Here is a 24,718-nt window from a genome sequence, read left to right as displayed (position 1 = left end):
TTGGGGAAGGAAATAACATGAGAGAAATCTGCTGATAGGTTCTTCTGCTAATGGATCTTTCACTTTTTGCTTCTTTTTGAAAACTATATATTGCCTTTCTGCCAACGCACTCAAGACAGATTAGAAATGCAGTAAATTAATGGTAAATAAATGGAAGGCAGCTTTTTTGGCTGATAGAGTATTTACTTCTCCAGTGCTACATAACAGCATGTTTTTCCAACAAAACTGTAGAGGCTATAAAAACAAAAAAAGAGGAAACCTTTATTGACAAAAACAAAGTCATTTTAGACCTCTGGTACTTTGTATCTCTGTGTTTTCGTCTATAAAAACAAGCAGCTTCTATCTGTGTTACAGACTTAGGAGTCTGGCTGTAGGTACACAGAGAAAAGCTGGAATCAACACACATCCTGAAACTGCTCACCAACTGAGTTACACCAAACTACTCATGTTGTTGAGAATGAGCTCTTAAAAACAGGACCCGAACACGTGTCAAAAAGATAAGATGCCCTCACCTGAGTGCCAGAAGATAGAGGACAATGTGCTTGGGCTGAAGATCTTGAGAAGACTGATAAAGAATCTCATCGTATCTGAAGTGATGGAAAAGAAACAGTGGACTATCCTTCAAAAATCAGGAGAGCTTCATCAAAGACCGGCACTATCGGGGCACACATGAGGCTATAAAACTTACTAGCTGTATACCAATTTTAAACACCATTGGCCCCTCAAAAAATGCTATGACTCAGCTTTTAGTGTGTGGGTTGATGATCGAAGAAACCCCTCTCCTCAGCACTAGGAACTACATTTTCCAAGATTCCCAAAGAAGGTTAAGGACTGATAGACTGAGTATGACTAACTTAATAAGCTGTATAGGTTCAGACAGCTAAGTGCATCTTCAGTTCACCCTTTTGGCCAGTGTTAACAGGGTTACCGGTACTTAAACTCACTGAAAGTTGTTCGATACTCTCCACTGGGACTCATTAACACCTATCCCACCAAATTCCATTTATTACAATCCTTGCTTTAAATGTACTTTTTACTTTAAATACATTACAGGGCTGCATCCTAACAGTGCAATCGCTCTAGTCTAAACTCACATAAATCAATGGGTTTAGACTGGAATTACTCTACTTAGGATTGTCTTGTACATTAAACATACCTGAGAAGATGCTGTATTAAGGAAATAGCCTGTGGATCCTGTAAACATGCAGGATTAATGTGGGAGACTTGACTGACTTTCCCAAACTTCTCCTCTAGGCTAAAAAAAAAGAAAAGAATCCTAAATCAGATATACTAAAAAAAATCAAATATTTATCAACAAACATCCTCTAATAAGGAAGTTATATCACATTTTAATGAATGTTTTCATCTCATGCTAACATGCATGCATTTTGCTGGAATAACGCAAACCAAAGTTACACCCTTCTAAGCCCATTTATTTCAGTGGAACTAGAAGGGTTTGACTGTTTAAGACTGCACTGCAGTCCTCAGGGTTGCAATTCAACAAGCCATTTTAGATGACTTCATGTTAGCTCAATGATTACAAACAATTATTGTGTCTGTACTATAGAGACCTACAACTTGTATTAAATGTCCCTACAATTTCAGGATCAGCTGGCAATATGACATATGTGTTTGGGAGGGGGGACTGTTGTTATACACAAATCAAACGCAGGCCTTTGAACATCGTACTAGTTGCATGGCTCTTTGAATCCTGGTCAAAGTTTCTGAACTTGAGATGCCCATTATGATGTTTGACAATTAGGACAATATGCAGTAGGGGGAAAAGAGGCACAGTGTGGGAAGGCTGTCTCTGACATAGGAAAACTGAAATGGTCATTACACAGCTATCTGCAGTGACCCTTCTACCCACAGCCACAAATGTGATGTCAACTCTTTTTTTCTTTCTCAATAAAATGATATAACAAGCGCCAACTAATATTTGTTCCCTCAATTCTTCCCCAAATGGCAGCTGCCACCAGGAATATAAATTCCAATCCCCCACCCTTTATCTTTTTTTGGTAGTTTGCACGAGTTTATAAAGCAAAGTGGATGGCTTATGAGGTACTAAGGAAAATAGGGTAGGATTCCAATGTTTCTTCAAATAAAGTAAGTTTTTATTTATAACTGATTGGTAACTTCAAGGTTTCAAGCAAAGTATTTACAAAATAAAATCAAACTTAGGTAACAAATACTTTGAGGACTTAACTCAACATAAATTAATCCTGAGACTTTCTGACACCTCTCTCTCATAGTTTTCTCAGACTCTCTGTCTTTATTTTGTTTGTTTATTGAGGCTGATTTTCTACCCTGTTTCCCCAAATATAAGACATCCTCTAAAAATAAGACATAGTAGAGGTTTTGCTGAAGTGCGAAATATAAGGCATCCCCCGAAAATAAGACATAGCAAAGTTTTTGTTTGGAAGCATGCCTGACAAACAGAACACAGAAAAATAAGCCATCCCCTGAAAATAAGACATAGCGCATCTTTGGGAGCAAAAATTAATATAAGACACTGTCTTATATTTGGGGAAACACGGTATGAATACCCTCTGACTTGACGACTAATTAATTCACAGAGCTTTGACACTATGACTTCTCACTAGTGCCGTGGTGGCGAACCTTTGGCACTCCAGATGTTATGGACTACAATTCCCATCAGCCCCTGCCAGCATGGCCAATTGTAGTCCATAACATCTGGAGTGCCAAAGGTTCGCCACCACAGCACTAGTGTTTGCTCACACAGAGCTTGGGCACACTTTCACTTGCTCACACAGAGCTTTTACTCCGTTCTTTTCATTCAGAAGCCCTAACACATTCTGCCATGCTCACGCAGAACTTTAACACTCTGACTAAAGTTTGGACGCTCTAAGTCAGTGATGGTGAACCTTTTTGAGACCGAGTGCCCAAATTGCAACCCAAAACCCACTTATTTATCGCAAAGTGCCAACATGGCAATTTAACCTGAATACTGAGGTTTTAGTTTAGAAAAAACGGTTGGCTCCAAGGCATGCGTTACTCGGGAGTAACAAACCCTCTATCAATTGGCAAGCAGGACTCATGCCCATTGGTGGGTGACATTCCATCCACGAGGCTAAAGAGCAAGCCTGGCCCTGCCCCCCATCACCGTCCCAATTCCCCCACCCTCTCCCAAAAGCCCAGCCCAGCCCAGCCCAGCCCCTGATCCACCAGCCTACCAACACCATCCCAGGTTCCTCCCACCCAGGGACGTAGGTATAGATTTTTTTATGGGGTGGGGTCGGGAGTGCGGCCACACCCCCATCCGCCCCTAGGGCATGGCCACGCTTATAAAAGCAGCTCTCCGAGGCTGGGGACGGCAGTATCCCCCGCCCTGCCCCCCCGCCCCCCACCAGTTGGGCTCCCAGCCAGCAGTTCCTTCTGCCCTCCCCTCTGGGCAGAGGCATAGAGGGAAAATGGAGCCCGGTGCAAAATCTGAGCCCCCCCCCCCCCCCGGATAGCCGCTGTGATGCTGGAATCCACCCCCAAACAGCATCATTTTCAATTGTGTTTAAACTAGAGAGCCCAATTTCTCCGTTTAAATCCACCTTAAAGGGAGAATCTGGGGTCCCCAGTTAAACAACATTGAAAGTGATGCTGTTTTGGGGTGGATAATCCCCCACCCTGAAACAGCATCACTTTCAATGTGGCGTAGTGGTTAAGAGCAGGTGCATTCTAATCTGGAGGAACCGGGTTTGATTCCCTGCTCTGCCACTTGAACTGTGGAGCCTTATCTGGGACTGTGGAGGCTTATCTGTGCACTCTCACACACGCCAGCTGGGTGACCTTGGGCTAGTCACAGCTTTTCGGAGCTCTCTCAGCCCCACCCACCTCACAGGGTGTTTGTTGTGGGGAGGAAGGGCAAGGAGATTGTAAACTCCTTTGAGTCTCCTACAGGAGAGAAAGGGGGGATATAAATCCAAACTCTTCTTCTTCTTCTAAACTGAGGACCTCAGATTCTCCCTTTAAATCCATGCCGAAGGGGGTGGATTTAAAAGGAGAATCTGGGGAAATTTGGGGGGTGCCTGCTTTCAGGGGTACAATTGTTAAGCTAGAAGCACCAAACTTTCAGGGTATCTTTAGGAGACTCTCCTAATGATACCACCCAGGTTTGGTGAAGTTTGGTTCAGGGGGTCCAAAGTTATGGACCCTCAAAGGTGTAGCCCCCATCTCCTACTAGCTCCCATTGGAAACAATGGGGGATGGGGCAACCCTTTTGGGAGTCCATAGCTTTGGACCCCCTGGACCAAACTTCACAAAACCTGGGTGGTATCAATAAGAGACTCTCCTGATAATACATCCTAGGTTTGGTGAAGTTTGGTTCAGGGTGTCCAAAGTTATGGACCCTCAAAGGTGTAGCCCCCATCTCCAATTAGCTCCCATTGAAAACAATGGGGGATGGGGTCACCCCCTTTGGGAGTCCATAACTTTGGACCCCCTGAACCAAACCTCACCAAACCCGGGTAGTATCATCAGGAGAGTCCCCCAAACAATCCTGAAAGTTTGGTGCTGCTAGCCCAAACAATGCGCCCCCTGCAGGCCAAAACCCCAAAACCACAAAAGATGTTTTTAAAACCCATGAACGGAGGGGCAGAACTTCGGATATGAATGGGGGGTTGAACCCAAGAACCCCCCTTACCTACGTCCTTGCTCCCACCCCAAGTCTCCTCATTCCACCTTCCCCCACCCCAAGCTACACCTTCCCACCCTCCCCCACCCCAAGCTACACATTCCCACCCTCCCCCTACCCAACCTACTCCTTTCTACCCTCTCCCAAGCCTCACCATCTAACCCTCCCCCACCCCAAGCCACACCTTTCCACCCTCCCCCTACCCCAAGTCATAGACTCAGGACCAGGTATGAGGGAAGCATCGCAAAGGTGGGGGGCACTATGGCCCCAGTAAAGCCCATTGCGGTGGAAAATGCTTGTTTCCCACCTCCTTTGATAGGGCCCATCTCCCACTGCAATGGGCTTTACTACTAGGTTTTAATAATTTACAGAATGCACCCCATAACGTAAAAAGATCCATGTAAAAATTATAGAGTTATGATCTGGAAGGTGCCATCCAGGCTATCGTGTTCAACCCCCTATTCAATGCAGGTTCAGCGTAAAGCATTCATAATAAGTGTTTGTTCAGCTGCTGCTTGAGGACTGCCAGTGAGGGGAAGTTCACCAGTTCCCTGGGCAGTCGACTCCACTGCTGAAACTCTCCCATTGTAAAATGCCCCCAGCTAATTCAAATTAGAATACATACAAATCTGATCTCCGTTGTGGCATTTACCTGTGCAATCTGGCATGTGTATACTGCACGAAGACACCAGTGTCACCCTGACTTTGGAGAACACGATCCCAGCTAAACTGATAGTCAGATGATAAGAGACCCTTGAAGTCCTGAAACAACATCATGTAGCCTTTTGATCAGTGTCTCTTCACAGGATTAATGTGGGAAGGGAGATGACAGAATGCACCCACCTGAATTATTAGTGCTGCAAGTCCAACTCTTTGAGCTGTCTCAAGAGGGTTGACCAGTTCTTTTGTTGCTGAGCAGATAAATAGGCAAAAAATTACATTATCTCGTGCAACTGATGGATGGCAGAACAGATGGTACTGGCAGAGGGAACGTATGAAACACTTATTTCTCAAGTGGTACAGTTAGATGAGTTAGTGCTGCAGAAACAAAATATTCCCATGATATAATAAGCGACTGGGAACAGTATGTCTGCCGTGACCCTTTCAAAGATCCAAAATACAATTACTTTAAGACATTTTAAAGGAAGATCTGCAGTTGCCAAGGAATGGACCGCAAGAACCATTTTGATGGGGTGATGACGTTGCCAGTAACGAATACTTTCCTGTTTTTGCTTCTCACCTCTTACAGTGACAATCTATGGAGAGTTAATCTATTCTAAGCTACTGGGGCAATTCTGCATAGGAATGTACTGTTAAAAAGAGTTTCATTTCTAGGATATAGGTTCGAATCCAAGGGCATAGAAAAGAACCCACAGACAGATGGATAGTTTGTATTGAAAAATATAATGGCAAATACTATTTGCGTTTGGCTGGGAAGAATTAGTTCTTCAATTATTCTGAATATTTTTTAAAAAAATTAACCAAAGTATATGGCTGTCGGTTGCTTGTGAATACATACGTATTCATATCTGACAAACTACAGCAGAGAAAGCAGTGAAACAGATGTTAACTAAGATGTCAACTTCTGTGCATGTGCTCTTTTCCTCCTCATCTCCATTTTCCTTGCATGCTGCAATGAGTTACTTCTAATTTAGCGTAAACCATAGTTTGCCATTACATCCAAGTCAGGAATTGGATCCAAAGATGCCCTTCCACTAATGAACTATATGAACAAATGGAAGGGACCATTTGGTTGGCACTTTCCTTCTGAGCCATTACTGCAACCCAGTTCAGGCAGTAGTTGGCAATACTTATTTGAAGGAGATATACAAATCACAGGTTGCCAGTCTGGACATTACCAGCAAACTACAGTTTACACAGAAGTACAGTTCTAGAGTACATAAAAAAGGTGCAAATGCCACATTTGGGGGGAAAGGCGAAGCCTTAACAAAATCATTGTCCAAATGGTAATGCCAACAAAGAGATCAATCACCTAACTTTTTGTAGAAGCCATTCTTTCTAATACCATGGAGGAAGCTTCATCCAAAACATCTTCAAGGAAAACCACCTCTCCTTTTCGTGTTTTCATCCCTTGAACTCTCCCAAATGGCACATGCCGGCACCTACAGCAAAGACACCCAAGGCCACTATTAATTTCCAGCCCTGATTTGCTGTCATTTATTAAGTTTACTGATACAACTCCCTTGGAATAAGATTTTGTTTATACTACATGCAATACAAAAGGGTACTTTTTAGGTACTAATCCTCTGCTCATCAAGATTAATTGGTTATTAATATTTAAGGGGTACAAATGCCATTAGTAACATTCACAACTGAGAGAAGGGTCTCTTGCTCCACATTTATTAAACCTTTTGTTTAAGCCTGGATCTGTGGTTTATTTTTATTTTTTCTTCGTACTTTAACATGGAGGCAAATGCTAAAACTGTATGTAAATATATGTATGAAAATTAACTGAAGCATTACATCACTGCCTGTATGACTTTTCACAGTGAACAACTGTCAATCTCTACATTTAGGAGTCTGCTGGGCCCGATTTTATTTTACCCTCCCAGCCTGAGAAAGGAAAATAATAGAAAACAACAACACCAGATACCTTGGAAAGAATATACCAACCTTTCTGCCCATTTGTGACCCATTAACTTCAGTATTTGGAACAGTTGTTGAAAATGAGAGATCTGGCTTTTATCTGTCTTGGAGAAAGAAAAATATATCACAGGAACAGGAATTAAACATACCACAATAAGACAGATACTCAAATCCACATGCATTTCTGATATGTAAGGAAAGGAAAGCTTGTCCTGAAATCTGGACTTTTCCAGATTTGCTTGCTGTTGGAAAAGTCACAACAATAGGACACAAAAATATACATCAAAATACAAATATTATATAAGAATATGTTAGCATTAATGACATCAATATAGTTCTTTGTTTTTATTATAACAATCAGACATCACAGAAACAGTCTACCACTAGCCTCTTGGGGAGTTTGCCTGCAGTAGTGAAGTGTTTGTTTGCTTAATAAGGAAACACTAAAATCTATACAACATTAAAACACTAAATAAGAACAAAATCTTCCGCACAGGGTCCAGAATTACTTACAACATATATCATAGTATCAGGATAACACCTATCCATTCTATCTATGGCAGCAGCAAGGTCTCTGAAAAAGAAATAAAACAATTATATTATTTTCCAAAGTAAAATGTACTTTAATGATTTAGAATAGGTAATAGGTGCTGCAAATTGTTCTGTGTTGTCATCAGCCACAATATTTTTCCATAGTCTACTAACAAAGATTAAAAGCCCCTAGAGAGGCAAAAATTTTAAAATTCAAGAGCTACTGCATAGCAAGATACCTGCCTTGTTATGTAGAGAGAGGTTCCATCATTACGCACTACAGCAGAATATGACTGGTCTCCTTTTTCAGGAAGGTACACTATTCCTGTGCCTTCCCTAAAAATATGAAAACAATGAAACAATGGCGTGTAGCAAGCAACAGAAAAGGAATTGTATGTATGTTACATTTATTTCTAAAGCCACTCTTGGTTGTCAATAGTACATACACCCAATCTTCAATGATCCCACCCTTGTAAATATTTACCAAATAATGACATGTGATTCAAAAGTTATGAACAAAACTATAGTGCGTACTTAGTTTTCTTAAGGAGATCTTTTGTGTCCAACATCTTTAGAACTTCTTGACACTTCTCCTGATAGAACGATTCTCCAGAATATTCATCAAAGTACACTCCTAGACGCTGAATGATTGCACCATGATAAAAGGAAAATCAGTGTGAGAGTAAGGCACAACCCACCCCTAATAAATTATTTTCTGCCACACATAAAACTCTGAACTAAGGCAAACAGACTGAGGATGGGAAAACAGATTGAAATTCAGACATACTTAAGAAGGAATTGTTTTTAAAGAGGAACAATGGTTAGAATTCATTTTATCTGCTGCATTATGAAGCATTTTTAATCACTCCCATAGTCTGCAAGGTTCCATCTCTAATTGGCTGATGCCAATACTTTCTGCAGACTCTCCTTATCCAATTTACTTTCCACTGGGAAAACAATGATCAGTTAGAAGCACAATCTCCTTTGCAACTAGGCCACAAAAGAGGAAAACATATTCACTGATTGGGCATCCAATGTGGATCTCGTCAGCACTGCAACTGTAGCAATAGGGGTAACATCAGCACCCCCCACCCCCATATCAACTTACAAATATTGGGCAGAACTTTGGTGGTGGGAGTGGAGTGGAACAACAAATGCTCAGGATTTTAGGCAGCCTCTTCTACCTATGGGGCAATGGCTTCCAACAGCAAGAAAAGGATGGTTGTATTATACTGCTCTGCCCACAACGAAGACAATCCCCCAGATTTTTCCCACAGGCCTTTAAAAGATGACACAAATAAAAATCACAAAAGGAGCTGGTTGAAGGCCATCAGGCATAAGTGTCCCACTGAACAGATGCCAGAAAGCTGTGAATAGTATGTACACATAAACATACCTATATACATAAAGTTACTGTGTCTGGAATGCTATTTATGTCCTCCCTCCTTTTTAACTTATTTTACTGGTTATAAGTCTCTATCATCTCAGATTCTCTTCCTCTTGGCTGAGCCCTCCTTTTGAGCAGTATGTTCAACCACAGTATAGGCTAGGAGTTCTGGTATTATGGAACTCCCTCCGCAAAGAGGTCTGGAGGGCCCCTATGCAGACCACCATCCATTAAAAAATGTAAGCCTCTTCTCTGTAGATGGAGATGTTGCAGTTAATTTCACAAGGGGCAACAGGAGTATAGCTGTGTTTTTCTTGTCTGCTACATTTTGTGTTTTTCTTGTCTGCTACTTTATTTTAATTGCTAATTATCTGTGAGTTGAGTTTTTTTGAAAACTGTCATGGTGGATGGGGAAGGCAGCACATAAAAACATATAAAAATAAATAACCAGAAGAGGAGAATTCACGGTACCTGGAGGGCAGAACTGGATTCCTACTTTGTAAGACAGGCATTTCAATACACACTAAAATGCATATCTCTCTGTGCTACCAGGGCCACATGTGGCAATACATGTGTATACTAGCCTGTCGCTATGAAACACATCAGTTTGTGCAACTATTTTTTTTAAGGGGGAGAGCAATCACCAAGTTGTTCACAAAAGCTGTCGAGGGAAAACAAGGGTATCCAAAGCACTCCATGTACTGAGGAAAGATATCCAAAAAAGAGAAAAACTTCATAAAAAGCTCTGCAAAAATAAACCATTTTTTCCTCAGTTGGCAATGAAAAAAGGCATTCTGCAACCTAAAGTCAAATAAGATTACATCTTGAAAACGTGTGTGAGTTTTAAATGCCATCAAGTCCCTTCTGACTCATGGTGACCCAATGAATCAATGTTCTTGAAAAGGTCCTATCATTTACAGCCTTGCTCAGGTCTTGCAAACTAATGGTTGTGGCGTCCTTTAAAGAGTCAATCCATCTCATGTTGGGTCTTCCTGTTTTCTGCTGCCTTCAGCATTTCCTGCTATTTTTGTTTTTCCCAGTGATTCTTCTCTTCTCATTATGTGGCCAAAGTATGATAGCCTCAATTTAGTAATTTTTGCTTCCAGGAACATTTCAGGCTTGAATTGCTCTAGAATCCACTTGACTTTTTGGTGGTCCACAATAGCTGTAAAACTCTCCTCCAATACCACATTTCAAAGAACTCTACTTTCTTCATAGTCCAGCATTCACACCCACACCCAGTAATAAGGAATACTATGGCATGAATTAACTTGGCCTTGATTGCCAGTGACACATCCTTACACTTAAGAATCTTCTCTAACTCTTTCATGGCTGCCCTTCCCAGTCTCAATCTCCTTCTGATTTCTTGGTTATAGTCTCGCTCTTGGTTGGTGATGGAACCAAGGAATAGGAAGTCTTTAACGATTTCAATTTCCTCATTGTCCACCTTAAAGCTGAGTAATTCTCCAACAGTTCCTACAAGTCTTACAAGACTTGCAAGTAAAAAAATATACTTTTTTTAATGGGCTGTAATGTCAAGTTCCTAGTTCTCATTGATTCGGATGATCACTCTGGGATCGCAGTGTAGCAGATATGTTAATATTTTGAAATGCCCATTGAGCTTACAACAGAGAACCCTTGAACGTGGCACATCTCAGTCAGAACTCCAGAACTGGCCTTTCTTGGATTAAATTTACATTCAGGAGTTTACTATAAGCTTTCTCTGCCATTCACTGCTAAAATATTTTTATGCTAAAACAAGTATCTCTAAATCTTTAGCACATCCCAATTTCCTCTGCTGGAACAGGTTGCTAAACTGGGATACTGCTTAGGTTAGAACATAAAAAGTTTGCCTCATTCTGTGTGAACAAACTTACCTAGACATTTCATTGCTTTATCACTGATTCTATCAAGTACTGGTATGCACTGGTGGGGAGAGGGGCACAAGAGAATTAAATTTATGGATCTTGATGCCCCCAAGGCCCTCCCCCCTAGAGACTCCCATTTTTGTCATGGCTTTTTCTGCATGTCATGGCTTTTTCTGCACAAATTAATGTGGGCCCAGAACTGGTAAATGGAGCCTGAATTATAGTGATATCAAAAGGCAATGAATCACACTAAGGCGGAAAGAAATGGAGGGCAGCTCCTCTATCAGTCATGCAGATACTCACCCTAAGAGGGATTCAATCAAGGGCCATTTCCCCCAAGAACCTCAGAGCCTCTTCACAGATAGTTTGACCCTAACTAATGACCTAGATTTCCAAAATAATAAACAACAGGCCGATTCAAGAAATTTCCTCCATTATCTCAGTGACTGGACAGGAAGATTGCTGCCCTTTCCCCAATCATGACAAGTATCTAGACATATTTAACTTCCAAATCTCTCCAAGGGAACACTTTGGACGCTCTCAGTGTAAACAGAAAAAACCCTTTACCATAATAGACAAAGGATTTCTTTTTATCAGATCTGCAAAAGATTGCATTTTTATTATTCCCTCATTCTGATGCCAACATTCCATTCCCTCCTTAATCTCAGCAAAAGTCTCTTTTATACAGTTACTCCTCAGCCCACCTTTTGTAGCCAGTTTGGGACTCACCCTGTTACCCCAGTGTCAAAATTGGCCTCTCATTTCTCTCCTTCATGGACCTGTCTCTATTTCCCCTTGCCTGATCTGTTTCAGCTTCCAACACTGCTTTTTCACCACTGAAGACAAAATCCTCCTCCAACAGCAGGCTTATATGTTTCTCTTCCCCCACCCCTTTAGTCTTATTCCACAGTTGGTAGGCAGTTTTGCTAGAGAAAGGTTTTGTATTCCATTTACTTGATGCTTTTCCTTTCTGCAGTTTTATTTTCACTCTACCAAACTGCATGAATCAATCTGGCTTCTCTTCTTTTTCTACAATAAAAATCTCTTCTGTTTAAGAATCATTTTGCCCTCATTTTTTCCCTTTGTGTTTATATGAATCTGAACCTTGGTATACACAAAGTAGATCCTGAATACTGAAGTAACCAAAACACAAGTCTTTGTTCCATAGTAGCAAGGAGATACCTTTGCACATTGTGGCCCTCACACATATAAACCTATTTGGGTAACAATATGCAACACTGTTTGTTAAGTGCTAAAAGTTTCATTGTCCCTTCAACATAGTTTACAAGCACAGAGAGAAAAGTTCATAGCAGTACCTTGTACATCCTGACATATTCTTCAATGCTGACATCTCTAAAACGTTGCCACAAAGACAATGCTTCTTCCTCATGTGCCTCCAGTTTTCTGAAGAAATCTTGGGCCATCTTTTTAATAGTTTCATCTTCTTCTGCTGCTTTATTAGCCTCTACGTAGACCTAATATACAATTTCAATGAAACATACAGGTCATTTATCCCTCTGACCTATCCTCCCTGAGAAGAAAAGGACTGTAATTCTGTGGTAGACACCCTGGGTTCAATCCATAACATCCTTCTGATGATGGTTTAACAGGTCTTAATGAACTTACACCACCCAAAAGGTGTAAAAAAAGTGCCACAGTGTAACTATCTAAGGCCATGGTGCAACTGCCGCAAACTGAGGTCACCTCCACCCGTGGGAATGCCTTTGCCACACCTCCACTGTGCTGGCGGGGATGGCAGCGGTCTGTGACCGCTGATGTAGTGCTTAGCTTATTTGCCCCTCCACCAGGATAAGTGCCCTAGAGAAGACAAATTCACCGGTGTAGTCATGTGTTGCCTCTACAAGTCCATTCCCCCCACTCATTCGTTTGGTTTTCTAGAAATAGAGGACAAGTCTACATTGCAGATTTAAATTACTAGTAAGGTAGGGGAAGAGTTAGGAAAAAACTGGCTAACAGAAAATTCTTAGTGCCCCATGAAGACATAATTTTATGATCTCTAGTATAAAACAGTACAGATATACCCAGGAATTCCAGTTTCAGAAACAGAGAAATATTAGATTTTTTAAATTGCAGATAACCAAATTTGAAACACGTCATAAACAAATGATACAATTTTGCATAATCCTGCCATGATCCCTGCAAGTTATTTACTGCTGCCATGTTCTTGGCTGTGAAAAAACAGGCACTGCTGTTGAACCGCCAAGACTATCAAAGGATTATTTAGTAAATCTATTATTCCTCTGTTATTACATTTTCGTCCTACATTGATGCAGAATCCATTGTGGTATCTCAGATAGGATTCATTTCACTTAGCATACTTGATGTCTCCTCCCAGGAACAACTTTACCTCCCTGGAACAACTTACCTTTACCTTAAATTACAGATTTTATCTTGTCCCGCCCCCACTTCTCCAAGGATAATTAAGACACAAGGGCGATTCTTTACTTATTCAGTTTAAGCAAATAATTTTAAAATATTATATACTCAAAAGAGGTTCTTTTTCCCGCCCTTCTACTTCATTGGTATAACAATTATTTTTGAAAGCAACTTGCCATTTCAGGGAATCATCCCACATACAGTTCAAAGTGGCTACAGATAAGATTAATATTGGTTTGAAAACTTAGTTCAATAGAGTTCTTATTCTGCTTAAGTATTGGGAAATATTGATTTAGGATGACTTACAGAAATGTGCCAATTGCTTTGATGGTTTTTAAGCTTCTAGTTTTGGCCTTTTTCTATTTCTCTCCTTTCTACAGTTTTTCCTTTCCACTGTTACTTGCCTTTCAGCTTCTGTTTCTACTTCACTTGCCACTTGTGTGATTACACTATTCACAACATTTACACAACAACATTTAAAAATCCTATCACCTCCTCCTACTTTCTTCAAATTTAACTCAGGACATTTATGAATTAGTAAATGCTGAAGAATAATACTATAACATAAAATAACCTGACCATCTAAAACCCTTTTCCTAAATTTCACAGAGATAGCATTGTATTGTCAAAGACTTTTATGGTCAGAATCACTGGGGGGCTGTGGGGTTTCTGGGGTGTATGGCCACATTCCAGCAGCGTAATGCTCCTGGAACACGGACATACAGCCCAGAAACCCCTCAACACCCCACAGATAGCATTATTGAGCAACAGATAAATACCATGTGTGATAAATATATTTACACAGCTATTTGGGAGATTCTTTTCATTATTGTAATCAGAGGATTGGTGACATAAATTTAGAAAACACTCACTCAGGCTCTTTCCGCATGAGCGGAATAGAGCGCCCTAGGGACGGAAAAAACGCGTCCCGGGGGAGCTGTTCGCTTAGCAGGCTGCCATGCTCACGCTGCCCAAGTGGCACAAAAATGCCCCTTTTGAACCTCGCTCCACAAGCAAGGTTTTTCAAAAGGGGTGCCTTCCAGTGGCAGTGCCTGTAAGGCGGCATTTTCCTCCTGCCTTCCCCAGCCAGCTTACCTGCTCCTGCTGGCTCCCATCGAATTGTGGAGGCTGGCCAGGGGACAACCCCCCCTGGCCTCCGCTTCCAGCACCATCCCTCTGGTCAGGGGGGCATGCCCCCTGGCCTCCACAATATGATGGGAGCCAGCAGGAGCAGGTAAGCCAGTTGGGGAAGGCATAGCCTGTGTGAAGGCTGTGCCTTCCCCTGCGTCCCTACTGGGACCGTCTGTGCGAACGGTCCTGGGGTGTGTGTGTCAGCATTGTTTTGCCAATGCACTCCCACTCAGTGCCCGTGCAGAAAGGGCCTCAGATACAATTGTTTTCAGACTATAAAGTTTATGGTTTGAAAGTGCTTTAGTTAAATTATTTATCAACATACCTCAACCAGATGCTGCAGAGGGTTCAATTTTAATTTCTCTTCAGAGCCGAACTGTTGGAAGCCAGTTCCCAACAAACCTGAAAGAAGCCAATATAGTAACTGTTTAAAAAATCTATTACAGTAACTGGTAATTTGATCCTTTTTAAACTATAAAATCTTAGTTTCTTAGGCAGCCAAAACATTAAGGCTAGAATAACTATGAACACATTTGTATTTGCCTCAGAGATACGTTAATAATTCTGTTGCTTGCCAAAGGAATTGTTCACACAATGGAAGAAGCAAAAGAAGCTTCTAAAAGCAGTTGATGATGGAATACACTGTCCTGTCCCACACTTTTCTCTTCACAAGTCTCTGGGATAGCTACGCTTTAACAAATTCTCATTTGTTTCCTTTTTACAAAAAAGAATTCAAGACCATTCTTGGTTTAATAACCTAGCTTACAGCAAGAGACAAAACTGCCTGGTTCAGACATCACAACAAATTCCAAATGAGTTTATGAAGGGAAGATACAGGATGAATAATCCAGAAGTAAGCTACTGGAGATCTCACATAATGTATGGTCTGAAGGAAATAATACAGCAACTCTGTTGAAGTTAAGTGCCTGGACAAGAGACTTTCTAACTCCATGTAGGCTGCCTTGTAGGGGATACAAAAGTAATAAACGGACAGAAACACTGTTGGAATTTGGATGAGTAATGAGGCACCTGGCAGGCAGACCTTATGATTTGAATTTCTCACATTAGATATTTATTAGTTTACTTCAATTATTCTCAACATGGTCCCAATGGGTTCCATGAACCTTGCCAAAGTATTTCCTAGATCCCATTTCTTCCCCAAAGCAAAACACAATTCCTGGCTTTCCTCCACTTTTCCACAGAAGAAAGCATTTCAGAAGAGTCTGTGAGGCATCACCTTTGTGTCTGCAGGGAGCACCCATTTAAAAATGACTGCCTCCATCAAAGAAGTGTTCTTACCTTAAAACCTCCTAAGACTTGGTAGAACCTTCCAATTTTTTTTTGTTACTGGACCAAGACCACACAGTAGCCATTCTGTTGTTGCACCCACTATCTCTTCTCAAAATTTCAAAAATGCTCACATGCTCAACTAGATTGGGGACTCTTGGCCTTACTCTACAGCTAAAAATGTGCAAAAAGGCTACAGTTTATCCCCTTGTAAAAGGTATGCTCATTCTACTTTTCTACCATTTTTAGGAAAAAGAGAGAAGAAAACAGTTGCCACCTATACAGTAGTTTCCAAAAAAAAAGGTCAAAGTAGTAGGACTATTTCATGAATTATTCCATCCCTCCACACGCACGCACGCACGCGCACACACACACACACACACACACCTTCTTTTCCTGTAGGTTTGGCATGATAGTTCCCTGGAGCAGCTGCAAATCAGGAAATCACACACAAGTATAATCTAAACTAGAAAGCAGCTGCAATAAAGTGGCAGTTCCGCAAATCAACACCCACAGAAGAAAACAGCAACAGAACTGAGCTCTATTCAGATCAGTATCTAGAGGAAAATAATTGCTCTATGGTTAAGTAGTTGTATCTTTCTGAAACTGCAATCTAAAGCCATCCATGCAATGCCTGCTATAATAGAAACCCTGACAGATCATTAATTACAGCGGCGCATCTAGGAAGAACTGCTGTTGTAAAAGTGCACTGTAATCATCTGACCCCGTGCACATACTTTCATAAAAGCCATAGCCTGACCAAATTTAACAAGGCTGCAGTGTCTTGAATCCTGTCTCTTTCACAATGTCATTCTCTTCTCTCTCCTCCCTGCCCCACCACGTACACCATGAGGCTATTCTTACATGTGGATTCTGCAACCCAAGAGTACAATTTCTGGGAATCAGAAGGGACTGCTGGTATGGGAAAAATAAACACGGGATTCATGTTCCTTCAGACAATCATGGGTATCACCTTTGATACTTAGAATGCCATTCAGTTTCACTCGCTCTTACTTTTTATTATTACATTGGTATAGCCAGAGTATGCTGGGGAGAACTGAGTTCAAATCCTCATTTAGCTGACAGCCTCACTACCAATGCAAAGATGTTTTTTCTGCTCAACAATCCCAAGGCTGCAATAACGGAAATAGTAGCCAAATTTTTGCTGCGCACTCTGAACTAGGCTCCCTTGGATTCTGTTCATACTATTTTCTCTGCTCTCTATTGGATTGACTCTTTCCTTTTTGACCTTATGTTGTATATGCCTAATAAAGGTCTCTAGCACAGAGTATGCTGGGGAGAACGGAGTTAAAATCCTCACTTAGCTGAGACCCTCACTGAGTGACTTTGCACCATAGTCACCGTCATCAGTCTAATTACATCATCAGTCAACCCATGAAGCATTTGCTGGTGACAGACTATAGCTTCTAATCCCCTGCAAGAAGACAACAAGTATTTTCTTTAAGAGATTTTTGGCTGCAACTCTTCCCATCTTGCTGATCTTTCTAGAGACATCCCCAGGAAGAACTTTTTTTAAAGGAGACAGAATGCTGGCTACCTGTCTGCTTACTGGATCTCTCATATTTTAACGCCACCCTTCCTGAGGAGTCCATTATTTTATCCTCACAGCAACCCTACCAGATTACCTGCATGACTGAGTGGGACCTGACAATGTCTCCTGAGTCTTAGTTCAACACTCTACTACACTACATAATCTCCTATTATGGGTCTTCTGGTGATCCTCCAAAACATTTATTTCTTCTACTGATCTAATGAAAATACTAATTCAGCAGGTTGCCTGTACAAAGTCAGGATCATCTCCAGGCAGGAAACGTTTCCAATACTAGGAAAAAAAAGTTGATCCTGTTTTCTTTCATATGTCAAATGTGATTTCTATAGGAATCCATAGGTAAGAAGTAAATTTTAAAAAAAACATTAACTGCCACCTGGTACTTTTTGTGAACATCAACAAGAATTATTTTAAAATATAAAAAGAGTTAAAGTTAGAGAGCCCTAGATGTAGTATAGACTACTGGACAGATGGGGACACTCACCAAATTGCATGCCCCAGTCTCCAAGATAATTCATTCTTGTAACATGATGTCCAATAGCCTCTTTGAGATTGGCTATGAAATTTCCTGAATAAAAAAAAGTACTGATTCATACTGCTCTTCCAAAATGTTTCAAATGTTTTTATATAACGTAAATTTACACTTTCTTCCCATTAAATCCAAAACTGAAAGGATTCTATAAAATAAATTCCTCACCCAAACTCTAGAGAGATAGTTTGAACAAGTTTTCAAGGAAGGTTGTTTCTTGATTTTTTTGTTACTGTAAAAATATACCGAAAGAACATCAACATTATACAGCTCTTCAAACTGGTCACACTCTGTCCAAGGAACACAATAATTTATTTCCTCTAATTGTTGTGAAGTATTTTGTTCCCATATCACATAGGGGAATGGTCCCCTAATATTAAGAAGAAATATGAACTAAAAATTTTCAAGTTCCTTTCTTATGCAGCAGGACTTTTTAAGCATGCAGCATCGGTACAGTCCATTTGGACTTCAACCTTGGTTTAAATGTTTCCTCAGCCTGGGCAATCCTTGCTTCTTTCAATATAAGGCTTTGCCAGTCACAGCCTGAAGTCTAACCACAGAAATTGTTTTTAAATTTTCCCATTTCCCTTTGGGCAGTCCAATCCTGATCCCAAGGCAGCCGGGACAGCATCACTGTGCTGTCACCCTGCCAACTCTAGAAGGCTTTCTGGCAGTGCAGGGAGACATAAAAAGCTAACCCCCCACCCAACCCTGCTGCTAGAAAGGCCACCATAGGGCTTAATGGACTTATGCAACCCAAAAGGGCTGAAGCACAACTAACCACAAGCCCAGGGTGGAAGCCAATGAACATTGAATCCATCCCTGGGAACGGCCCCCACCCCGTTCCACAATGGCATCTACTTGGGATGACAGTGCAGCTCCACAGCGGTCCAGACTTCCAACTTTCATTGAAGTGGAGCTGAAGGCCGGCCAGTTACCTGTGCACTGGCCCCTTTCGCTGGTGCATATACCCTTGCACCAGCACGGGGGCAATTGCATTGACATGCCCCTCCACAGCTCCCTAAGGACATTTACCCCCACATCTTTGATTGGGCTCTGTCAACCCAAATTATAAAGGTTTTTTAAATTTTATTTTATACTAAATTGCTGAAAGGTAACAGCCCAAGGACTTAATATTCAGATCTTTATCCCACTAAAGAAAGAATAAACTTTGATAATTGCTTATAAACACTTCCTTTTTTGACAACAGGGTTATCCTCCTCTTGGCATCTTCACTAAATAAAGGGCAATCAAGGACTAAGCAAGCCAAGGTACCTATCTTCCCTGTGTTACAAAAGCACCAACATTCTGGAAAAGGGACTGAAAACAGGCCTTTTAATTCAGGCAATTGTATGACATTTAACATAGCAGCAAAAAAACCCCCAAAACTAGTATCTGCAAATAGTCTAAAAAAATTTAAATGTTGGAACTATCACCGGATGTTTATTATAGGAAACAAAACAGACTCTTCTTGCTCACAGGTTTGTAGTTCTAAAACTGAACTTTAATAACTGCTTTTTGACCCATGCAAATGCTACCTTATCATTCTCAGAAATATTATAAAAGCAGAAGTAAAACCTAACTGTTCCAAACTTTGATCAACCCATGTCTTCCAATTACCCTGAAAGGACTCTTCTCGTAGTCTAAAGAGGAGCCCAGATCTGTCCATAGGCAGTCAAAGCTATTTGATTAATACTAGCTTTCTCTACTGGATCCAGGGTAAGACATTATTTTATTACATTAAGACCCTGATTTTCCTCCTTCAAGCTCACAACTTACTGCTGTTCAAACCTGCTCATTTCATTCAACTTCACATACTTTCAAACCGTTCAATGGGCCTATTACAACAGAGCTGAATATCCAGATTCAGAGGACAGCCCACCCAAAATCCAGCCATTACAAAAAGTCTGGACACATGCACAGGCCCTAAGAAGGCCAATATTATGAAACGTCTCAACTATAGCTATAGCTCACCGATTATTGTGGAACGCAAGTGTCCAACATGAAATTTCTTCGCAATGTTGGGTGAACTGCAACAAATAGTTATTGAATTAGCAAATGTAAGTCCACTTTACAGTTCGAAGGGGGAGGGGAGAAGACGGATCGAGCCCAAAGATACCAAATGAGTAAGGTTCCACACTGCAGGGGAACAAACACAAAGTCATAAATGAAGTCCAGTTTTGACCATCTGAAGGCAAACAGTTGGAGCTAACAGGCAAGTCTCCTGCGCTCACACAGGAAGAACACCTGTGCGCCTAAGACTTTTGTCATTTCTCAAATCTCACTGCAGACCCTCATGGAGCTCCCACACTGTTCCAATAGCTCCACTAATTTCTAGGAACTTCATTTTCTGGGAACAATGCAGGCTTTTTGAATGGGAAGAGAAAGGAGAGAAAATGCTGTCCTGCAAATGCTGCTCAGCCTGCAGAGTTCAAGTTCCAGTCCAATGATTCTCTTTCATGAAGTGCTGCTTCACCAGAAGGAATTCACTAGATCCATGTTAGTTTATAGACAAAAAGGTGGTTGGCAAAACCATAAATTCTCAAGACATTCTAGAGCATTTTAGTAAAGTGCTTCAAAAAGACAAGCCTCTGTACTCACCTAAACTCAATTAGAATTTTTCTTCTTGGCAATCCTGAGAAAAGCTCACTCTTTATTCCATACTCTGAGCCATCCTGAAACACTTGCTGCAACACTGACTTAACAGACCAAAAATAATATACAGAGAAAGGAGATCATTAATAATAAAGAGCAACTGCGGAACGTTAATAATAAAGAGCAACTGAGGAACGTTAATACCATTTGTGCAGTTTCTGCCTTTCCAGAAAAACAATCAGTTTTTATCAGATTTATCAGATTTTATCACAGGATAGCTCCTCATTCTTCTTATGCAGCGATATTCTCATGTTATCTTTTATGTGGACATGCCTTAAACTCTGTTCAGTTTAATAAACTAAAAACAAAGCTCTGGAAGTTTTGCCTTCAGTTTCAGCAAAATCAGAGTCGATCACCAATAAGGGGTTACACACGGACAAATCTGTTTTCTCCAAGTCACTCAGTTAATCTTTGATATGGAAGAATAAATCAGATATTGGCTGAACAAATTAGCAACACTCTTCTGGGAGTGTTGCATATGTTTAACTACAACTACAAAATGTTTAACTACAACTGAACTGCAGCATGTTGAAAATTTGGATTTTCACATATTCCAGAGCAAGCAGCAATTTACTTAAAACTACAGTCTGCAAACAAAGAAAATGTGTACATCAGAGGTTCCAATCTAAAATTACTAGAAAAGAATGATTTGGTTAATTATTTCCTATTCTCAAATTTGTTCTCTCTGGGCAAGGTGTCCGAGAGCCATTGCACAATGACTCCAGGACTTGCAGGCTGGTTCATCTGCTCTAGACCCCTTAATATGAATTCTCTGTTACACCCTCATTTACACCCCTGTTTTATGGAATGGCCTTCCACACATCTATCATTCCACAGAATGTGTAAAACAGAAATGTTCAGGAGGACATTTTTTATATAGAACTGCTGTATAATGGAACAATTTCAGAGTGCACTCTTGTAATAGAATAGACTTCTAGTCTATTTCAATGTTTACTGTATACATCTTGCTTTCACTGCGCTGATTTCGACTTTTTCAATCTGCTTTCTCCATTTATGACATGTCATGCCAGAGACACTTTAACATTTGAATTTTCTAATTCTGTTCTTAATATTTTGCAATCTTCCTTGAGTTTCAGCAAGAAAGACAGGCCATAAATAAACAAAAACACTATATTCCTAAGCACATTTATTAATAATTGTTAAAAAGAGCGGGATTTTCTTCCAAGGAAATATATTAGGATCAAGATGTCAAATATCCTTCTTCTCTTTCCCACAAAACCATAGGTTATTATGTGCCACTAAAATGGAATGAACCCCCTCTTGCAAAATGTCTAATCTCTACTTTTTAAAAAATCTATGGAAAACCAGACTAGTGTCATCATGAACCCTTCAACTTTCCTGAATATAGTCAGAAAAGTGGCAGCCTAAGCTGTTTGTGGATTGCAATGGGAGTCTATCTCACAGAACTATCAGAAAGGACTGTGCAGGCTCAAACACCTGAAACGACCAGTTCTCAAAATTCTAACTCATCCTGAAATTCTGATGTTTTGCTTGAAGTGGGCATGGCTTGGATATATACCTTCAATAAACTGAAGCGAGAGTTCTGGCAGAGTTCTCTGCTAGGAGTCTATGATATCTGTGAGAGTTCTCTGCTAGGAGTCTATGATATCTGTGAAAGGCTTCCATACTTCTGGATAATAGGCCCACTGTTGATATTTTGGTTTTGTCCTTTTTAGTAATGGGCATGGGGGTGGGGAAATGGGGTTTGGCAAATCAAGAAAACTACTACTTTTGCATATGTTATGTGTTCTGTATATCACAAACCTTATTCATCTCTTTTTTACTATACTGTGCCGTAACATGGCATCAGCATCAATGCCAGATTTTCACTCAGTACAGACTTTTCCTTAATATTTGGTCATTATATTTTCACGGCTTAAACAAGTGTGAAATATTAGCTCTTACCTTTGCTAATAATTCTCGATTTATTGTGAAGTTTATCCTTCCTTCACCTGTGCTGATTTCACTCACAACATTGTCACATTTGAGCTAAAATAATTTTTTAAAAAGATGAGAGTGGATTAGACCATAAATAGGAAGTGAAATCAACAGTTACTATCAGTACAGAAAGGCCAACAAAAATGTTTACGAAAAAAATTTTTTTTTGCATCGGAGTGACTGTGGTGATATCGCCAGTGCCAGCAGGTTTTATTGTATTTTGAGAAAATTTAGAAGGACTTCTATGTCATATTTCATTCTTGAGTGGCTGAAAGAAGAGAATGGTGTGTGCTTTACACAATAACGTCAACATTACTGGACAAATATGGGGCTTTTTACACTTTTTAGATAACACCATTTTCACAATGAGCACCGCAATCAGCAATTCAGGCTACACTCTGAGCACGCCTGGAAAATCATAAAGATATCCACACAATCTTATATTATTGGACTTCAAGAAGCAGTTTTTTGCTTACTTGCTCTGCCAGCCTCTGGGTCTGAAGCTGAATATCTGACTTAGGCAGCTTGCTGGCATCAAGAACGGAACTCACAAAGAACTGGAAATCAGCAGCTTGCCTACGGATAAAAATAACACAATTAAAAGAAATGCTCCAGAACAAGTAGTCTCTCTCTGCATAAGGAGACCAGTCTCCTGAAAAAACCAAATAAGTGTGACTAGCAACATTTGCAAGAAGCTCATCCCTGGCCCATTCTGCATGGAAAGCTTACCTTAGAGCTCTTCTCTGCGCAGTGGGCTTACAGTTGGCTTGCCTCACGTTGCTCCATTTACATGTGAAGAGGCACCCACTCCTGCCACTGAGCTTTTCTGTAGAGAACTCTCCCAGACCTGGTTCCTTAACTCCGCCCTTCAAGTTATCTTTAAAGCACAGATTTTATTACACCCGGTAAGATTGCTGGCTTAGCCCTTTAAAAGGCACTTATATTGATATTACTGTTCCAAAAATAATCCCCGCCAAATGAAAGAGGCACAGCTGCTAAAGAAGGGGACCAGGGGCGTAACGAGGCAAACTGTAGCCCTGGGCAAAACCTGAGTTGGATCTCCCCCCCCCCCCATGGGCGGCCACTCTACCACAACCAATTTTTTTTTGCGCCAGGACATTGGTGCCTGCAGGGGGTGCATTTTAGACATATCAGCACCAACATTTCAGTGTATCATCAGGAGACTGTGAGGTTTGGTTCAAGGAGTCCAAAGTTATGGACTCCCAAAGGGGGTGCCCCATCCCCCATTGTTTCCAATGGGAGCTAATAGGAGACGGGGGCTACAGTTTTGAGAGTCCATAACTTTGGCCCCCCTGAACCAAACTGCACCAAACCTGGGGGGTATCATCAGGGCAGTCTCCTGATGAGATCCTGAAAGTTTTGAGACTTTGCCTTCAGAAATGTGCAGAACAAAGATTCTTGGGCAAATTTCTGGGATGATCACTGGCAACTCTGTCTACTCTGGCAACGAAGTAAATTAAAAGTTCTGTTAAAAATGGTGACAGACATTTGCCCCTATCACGCAGCAAACACCTTGAGCATAATCACAACTTTCAGAAAAACCAAAGATCTTATGAGACCTTTGCATGCAAATGATAATGCTCAGAGAGCCAGTGTGGTGTAGAGGTTAAGAGCAGGTGCACTCTAATCTGGAGAACTGGGTTTGATTCCCCACTCTGTCACTTGAGTTGTGGAGGTTTATCTAGTGAACCAGATTAGCTTGTGCACTCCGACACATGCCAGCTGGGTGACCTTGGGCTAGTCACAGTTCTTTGGAGCTCTCTCAGCCCCACCCACCTTACGGGCTGTTTGTTGTGGGGAGGAGCAAGGGAAAGGAGATTGTAAGACGATTTGAGTCTCCTTATAGGAGAGAAAGGGGGGAGGGATATAAATCCAAACTCTTTGTCTTCTTCTTAGCACCCTCACACCTTCAACCATCAACTATACTGCAGTGCCTTTAACTTTTATAATGTAGTTCATACTAGTTTTGTTAAATCCCAAATTCCTTCAATAGTAAGAATGCAAAGGGTTATTAAGCAATTCAGATGATCAGAATATAAAATGCTCTACCTCTTTTTTGATACTGGAATAGCATGTATTGACTTCATCAAATTATCTGGTGGCATCTCTAGGACATTTGAAAGCTAGATTT

At 40.9% G+C, this 24,718-nt stretch overlaps 1 protein-coding gene across 2 annotated transcripts in view; it reads right to left on the bottom strand.

Moving 5' to 3' along the window:
- RARS2 (arginyl-tRNA synthetase 2, mitochondrial) overlaps positions 1–24,718 on the bottom strand; it is a 32,776-nt gene that overhangs the window by 6,316 nt on the left and 1,742 nt on the right. The window contains exons 2-18 of one of the 2 annotated variants that reach the window (XM_048494762.1): positions 24,637–24,710; positions 23,043–23,142; positions 22,534–22,617; positions 20,554–20,651; positions 19,927–19,982; positions 17,908–17,991; positions 14,892–14,968; positions 12,355–12,513; positions 8,318–8,424; positions 8,027–8,119; positions 7,766–7,826; positions 7,280–7,356; positions 6,644–6,768; positions 5,489–5,556; positions 5,298–5,407; positions 1,157–1,255; positions 513–587 (exon numbers count right to left, since the gene is read on the bottom strand). In XM_048494762.1, the coding sequence (XP_048350719.1) occupies positions 513–587; positions 1,157–1,255; positions 5,298–5,407; positions 5,489–5,556; positions 6,644–6,768; positions 7,280–7,356; positions 7,766–7,826; positions 8,027–8,119; positions 8,318–8,424; positions 12,355–12,513; positions 14,892–14,968; positions 17,908–17,991; positions 19,927–19,982; positions 20,554–20,651; positions 22,534–22,617; positions 23,043–23,142; positions 24,637–24,710 (1,547 nt within the window). The remainder of the gene's footprint in view (positions 1–512; positions 588–1,156; positions 1,256–5,297; positions 5,408–5,488; positions 5,557–6,643; positions 6,769–7,279; positions 7,357–7,765; positions 7,827–8,026; positions 8,120–8,317; positions 8,425–12,354; positions 12,514–14,891; positions 14,969–17,907; positions 17,992–19,926; positions 19,983–20,553; positions 20,652–22,533; positions 22,618–23,042; positions 23,143–24,636; positions 24,711–24,718) is intronic. The other variant, XM_048494771.1, reaches the window with a different exon arrangement.

The sequence above is a fragment of the Sphaerodactylus townsendi genome, linkage group LG01 (assembly GCF_021028975.2).
Source record: "Sphaerodactylus townsendi isolate TG3544 linkage group LG01, MPM_Stown_v2.3, whole genome shotgun sequence".
Classification (NCBI taxonomy): Eukaryota; Metazoa; Chordata; class Lepidosauria; order Squamata; family Sphaerodactylidae; genus Sphaerodactylus; species Sphaerodactylus townsendi.
Note: the sequence above shows the minus strand (reverse complement) of the source record. Positions and strands in the feature narration are given on the sequence as shown.